This window comes from Impatiens glandulifera, chromosome 4 (genome assembly GCF_907164915.1).
Source record: "Impatiens glandulifera chromosome 4, dImpGla2.1, whole genome shotgun sequence".
In the NCBI taxonomy this organism is placed as follows: Eukaryota; Viridiplantae; Streptophyta; class Magnoliopsida; order Ericales; family Balsaminaceae; genus Impatiens; species Impatiens glandulifera.
This window is the reverse complement of record NC_061865.1, coordinates 49,596,958-49,603,503: the sequence shown is the minus strand read 5'-3', so window position 1 is coordinate 49,603,503 and position 6,546 is coordinate 49,596,958. Positions and strand designations below refer to the sequence as shown.

General features: G+C 27.0%; 1 protein-coding gene across 1 annotated transcript; it reads left to right on the top strand.

The window, feature by feature from the left end:
* The first annotated feature begins 2,969 nt into the window (after positions 1-2,969).
* Positions 2,970-6,546, top strand: LOC124935322 (protein HOTHEAD-like). The gene is made up of 6 exons (XM_047475761.1): positions 2,970-2,988; positions 3,067-3,418; positions 5,015-5,325; positions 5,414-5,799; positions 5,877-6,385; positions 6,492-6,546. Exons 1-6 carry the CDS (start codon positions 2,970-2,972, stop codon positions 6,544-6,546), a joined length of 1,632 nt encoding a protein of 543 aa, XP_047331717.1.

The window sequence follows — 6,546 nt, the reverse complement described above, 5'->3', positions numbered from 1 at the left end:
CGCAATTTAATTTATGCGCTGGTTAACCGCGCATTTATTTAAAGCTTTTTTTAGAGTCATTATGTCAAATTCCCCGATAATATGTATATATTATCTATAAAATATAATAAAATAATATTAAATAATATCATTTTTTTTAAATAAATTATTTGTCATTGTTAAAAATAAAAGAATTACATTAACAAAATATATTAAATTATTTTGTTTATGTTGCACCAACTATTAGTTTTTAAAAATATTTTAGTAAATCAATGGAATAATAATATAAAATAAATATTATACATATAAAAATTAAATATTTTTTTTCTAGAGTTTATTTACAAGTATATCAAAAATTAAAAAATCTTATCAAGTATATTTTAAACTTTCTCATCTAAATACAATTTACATATCAAACCTAACCAAAAACACATCTAAAATTATTTATGAATTTATGCGAGAGACTTAATTAAACTAAACTCAAACTTTATATTTGAGGACCAATATTGTTTGTTTAGTGTACAATCACCAGTGCCGGTCCCCATTTTTCGACTGCCCTAGCCTTAAAAGACAGCGTCAATTTTCACGGCTAATAAAAAATGATAAAACAAAAGTTTTAGTAAGGTTAGAACGTATGACCAATTAAAAATATTTTATTTACATCCTACACCACTAGGCTAAATGTATTTATGTTTAAGAAACACTATAAATATCTTCTTTATTTTAATAAATCCCTGACAATCACATAAATAATCTATTTAATCGGTTTGGTTTGGGAGGGAGGATATGTTTTATTTCTTTCTATTTATATGTTTTTGTTATTTTTCAAAACAAATTATTTAAATATATTTATAAAACAATTATTTTATAAAAGTTTTGTAAAATATATATATATATATATATAATAACAAATTCATTCTAAAAAATAATTAATTTTTTAAAAATGTCCATAACTTGTTCTTTAATTCTTATTTGATATCTTACAGCTTATTGTTCATTACCTAATTATCTTATTGTTGCCTGTCATTACCTTATTGTTTTTTTTATTTAATAACTTTAATTTATTTAGAGTTTTATTTATATTTTTAAATTTGTATTAAATAATTAATGTTATATATATTTATTTATTTATTTCCTCCATTAAAAATTATGATAGTTTGAATGATATATAAGAGTTGTTAAAAGATCAATTGTAATGATATCCACTAAAAACATGCTATATTAAAAAAAAAAATGTAGATCAAAAGAATTTATATCCAAAAATAATAAATATGCTCAATTATCATCTTCCTCCACCTTCTACTTATCATATTAATAATTTAGTGGTTAACTATTCTATTCTTTTGAGTGATAATTCTCTTTAATTAAAAAAACAATTTAATACAATAAGTTACAAAATTATTATATATTTTTAATAATATATTATAAATAGAAATATATATATATATATATATATATATAAATTTACATGATTTGATTGATATTTATTTAATAATTATTTAAATTACTATTTTTAATTAAATATATTATAAATAGATTTATATATAATTTTTTTTTTAATATTATTAAAAAGTGTAAAACAAAATTATCCTTATTTTTTACAATTATAAATAAAATATATATACAACTTAAAATTATTAATTTTATTTAAAAATTAAAAAAAAAATAATCACTTCAAAATATCTTATAACTTTTTGTTTTATAATTAATTTAAAATATTAAATATATATTATTAAAAAAATTAATCTAATATAAATTTGTATGGCCTTGTTATTAGAGATATCATTTGTGCTAGCTCAATCCCTTATTTATATTGACTTTGTTATTAGAGATATCCTTTGTGCTAGCTCAACCCTTTATTTATATTGACTTCTTTTAGAAACGTGTTAACCGATATGCATGTTGAACCAAATTGGATATTTTTTATTAGTATTGTTTGATTGTTTTGGGTTTAATTGATCTTATAATTAATTTGAAAATTGTTATAATTTATTATGTTTTAATTGTGAAAATAAGTTTTATTATTTAATAAAAATAATATTATTTAGTCATTATTTAAATATTATAATGTTATTTAATTTTGACTAAAAAATTTTATTATCTTAATTTTAACTTGATTAACTTTTTTTTTTTAATTTCAAAGAATTAATATACTAAATTTAAAATTTATTAAGAATTAAATATTTCTAAAATTAATTTTTATATAACATGTTCGATTCAAAAAATATGTGCATCTTAATCTTAATATGATAATGATAAAATTTTATAAAAAAGAAATAGACGATATAAATGATAATAATAATATTTAATTCAGTTACATAGGATTTTTTTTATTAAAGTTGTCCTTTATTATATGTATATTAAATAATATTAAAAAATATATGTTTAAAAAGTTGAATCTTAAAAATAAGAATATATATTTAAATTAAAAAAATATATTTAAAGATATTTGTATCTCATTTAATTAATTATTTTTAGTTTCATTGAATTATAAGTAAATATTATCATTTTTAATTAAATAAATATAAATAATATAATAAATATAAAATTAATATACATATAACCAAACTAATAAATTAAAAAAAAACTTATAAATTAATAACAAATTTTTAGTTACTTCATACCAAATATTTTCTGAAATTATTTTCATACCAAATATTTTAATAATGAAAAATCTTTTGACAAATATCATATTCTTTTTATTATTATATTATAAATATACTTATTTAACAAAGATGTATATTACTTGGAGCTTAAATTTTAAGATGATAACAACTTATTAGTTAACAAATAAAGAAAGCCAAGATAATTAAGTTCTTTTGATATTGACATATACCAAGAAATGGAATGCTTGATATTACCTAACTATATACTATTTCTACCATATAAGTAACTCAATTAGTTGCAACAATATAGAAACAAAAACACACTTGTAGAGCTTGACGATGAGACTAAAATGTTTTATTTATTTCGTTTTTTCATGTTTCGCCATGCTCACAAAGTCCCAAGGTTAGAAATTAACAATCATGTCTATTACAAACTTAAAAGACTGTTTTACATATGCCTCAATTGTGTGGTTTCTTATAGGTAGAAACAAATCATGGGAAGAAAAGTATCCTTTCATTAAGCCAGCAAGCTCTTTCTCGGATGGTAACCGCGACTATGACTACATAATTGTTGGGGGTGGGGCTGCCGGTTGTCCACTTGCAGCCACACTCTCCCAAAATTTTCGTGTGTTGTTGCTAGAAAGAGGCGATGTTCAGTTTGATAACGTTAATGTTTCATATTTCAATAACTTTGTCAAGAACTTGAGGGATACGTCACCAAAATCCGCATCTCAGCCTTTTGTTTCGACTGATGGTGTTGCAAACATTAGGGCTAAGGCCTTAGGTGGGGGTACTTGCATCAATGCTGGCTTCTATAGTAGAGCCAGTCCAAGGTACTATTAAGTCCTCTATCTCTTGAGCCTATTTGTTTTAAATATTTTGATAATGATTAAACTAAATTAGACAATGATAACGCAACAATGCTTTACAAAAAAGAAAATGAAAACATCTCATCTCACAAATCCTTTTTTGAACTAAACAATCCGGAGATAATCTTAAATCATGGAAACATTTGATGATCTTTACTTTCTTAATCTATTGATCATCTTTATTTTCTTAATCTATTACAACCCAATAACACAAAAAACCCACTTCACTTAACCTTTTCTATATAAATTATGTCGAACACACGAACCCACCCAAGATATTTAAAATCTGAAAGAACTTTGGAAAGATCTAAAACCACAAAAACATGTCAATTGAATACCTTTCCAAAGAGGCTAACTCTTCTGAATAAGCTATGTTCCTTACAAATGATGAGACCCACATCTTCTAACATACATTTATCATTAAATTTTAATCTAGATTGTAACATCGAAATTTTACTGCCGTAATTATGTTTTAACAACGGTAAAAACCGCCTTTAATGGTTTGAAAGATCCACGTGGTCCTCCATTGCAAGTTGAAATCACTTGGATAGTTGTTCTCCTAGTTTTTTTAGAATGCTAAATTACGCTTCTGTTTTTAGAGTAAGCACAAAGCCCGTCAACTTAACCAGATGTGTCACCTGACTAATTCGAACCCAAAACCTCAGGGAGTCTGAGTATATTCATATATTTTTTTGCTGCTAGACTAAAAGAAAGGGATAACCTAGGTATAATTTTAGAAGGCTGATGTGTGCGACCCATCTTGATTTCATCGTCAATCAACCTCTTGGAGTTATTTATTGAAATCATTGATTAGATTAATTTCAATCCATTTTCTCAATAAGCAAATCATGTTCTTGCTTTAGTTATTAACAAAATAGGTCACTTTATTAGAGAATTTACAGATAGTACTTAAATTAAGTGTCTCAATCTCTTAAAAACAATTATTCCATAAAAAGTTGACTCAAGAATCTCGTTCTCATATAGTAGTGTTCCTCCAACATGGCGTCCTCATTGAAAGAGGCAATCAATCGTGAAATGCTTCTTGTCGTCGTTAAAATTTATTTAGTATGTCCGGTATCATGGTTCATATACTCCAACTTATTGTTGGTCCATCTCCTCGATTCTTGTCCATTCTCCATCAAACCTTTCTTCCTTTGAATTTAAGTATGGCTGCACTTATATTAATATTAATCGAGCGTTGAAAGTAAGAGCGACGAGAAACAAATATTAGTGATTGGATCTATAGTGACGGGTCTAATTGGCGTGGCTAGTGACATTAACGATGGTAATTAGAGAAATAGCGACGCTATTCACGTCGTTATTTTACATGCTCCAATAGAGACAGAGAAATACTGTCGCTAATTCTGTCGCTATTACCCTTTAACGAAAATTAAAACAAGGTTAAAAATTTATTTTAAAACCATTGATATTATCTTAAAATAAACTGATTATTACATCTTTCAGTCTGCAACAGTCAATTTTGAAAAGCATTGATATTAGTGAAATTAGACAAGAATGGATCATATCATCCAAATTAAAGTTGAAACCTATTGAATTCAGGTTTATTAGAGAAGCATATTGGGATGCTAAACTTGCATATGAGTCATATACATGGATTGAAAAACAAATTGTCTATCAACCTAACATCAAACGATTTCAAATGGCCTTCCTAAATAGCCTCCTTGAAGCTGGAGTCTTGCCCTTCAATGGAATTACCTATGACCATCTCAATGGAACCAAAATTTCTGGAACAATCTTCGATGAGTTCAACCGTCGTCACACTGCTGCGAACTTACTTGCGTCCGCAAATGCCAAAAACCTCGAGGTTCTTATCCACGCCACTGTTAAAAAACTCGTAATTACTAAAAAAGGTAAGGAAATTATTAACATCTCTTCTTGTAAATAAAACAGTGTAAATGATTTTGAGACAAGTTGACAAATACCAGCCCTTTTTTCCAGGGAAAAAAGTAATAGTAACTGGAGTAGAGTTTGAAGATGAAGATCACAATCAACATCATGCGATTTTATCAAATGGGACAAAGAGTGAAATAATATTGTCTAGTGGGACAATTGGTAGCCCTCAAATATTACTTCTAAGTGGTATTGGACCTAGAGAGGACCTTTTAAAATTGAACATATCAATGGTGCTAGATAATGAGTTTGTTGGAAAAAACATGTTTGATTGCTCAACAAACGTCGCCTTCCTTCCAATTCAAGGAACCGTGGGTATATACCCACCTCAAGTTGTTGGAATTGCAAAGGAAGGCGTCTATTTAGAAGCTCTTGGTGGACTCCGTGTCCAGGGGCAAGTCATTCGGTTTAATCGTGAACATGATTCAACTAAGGTTCGATAATACCACTTATATTAATTTCCTTATCATTGCACAAAACGTGTTAAATATGTTTAATTTAACCAATGCAGAGAATGCTAACAAGAATCAATACAAAAAATGAAGTAAAGAAAGATTCTTATAACAAATCAAATGGGAGAAGTTATATTTTCTCAACAGTTTCCAAACCCATCTCAAGAGGTCAAATGAACTTGACTAGCAATAGTGTTCATGATCAACCTTTGGTTACCTTCAATTACTATAGTTGTAAGGAAGATCTGTCTATATGTGTTAGTGGCCTTCGATTGTTGAGAAAGCTTGTAAGATCTAAGTCATTCATGAACTTCACCAACAATAATCATCACAAAGAGGCAATGGGTCAATGTCAGCTTGATGGAAAAGATGATTATGAATCATTGGAATTGTTATGCAAGAATACTTTACGCACATTTTATCACTACCATGGCGGTTGTAATGTGGGTCGTGTGGTGAACAATGAATACAAGGTCTATGGAGTCGATAGGCTTAGGGTTATTGACGGTTCAATATTTAATGAATCACCCGGTACTAATCCTCAAGCCACAATAATGATGATTGGAAGGTATATATATGATCATCATCCACAACAACTAGTTTGTGCAATTTATGATGTTATGAAAAATTCAACTTTAAATTGTTCTAATGATTATTATTAACTTTGTCCATAGGTACATGGGAGTCAAGATTCTAACAGACAGGATTGGGACCGAAGATGGTATGTAA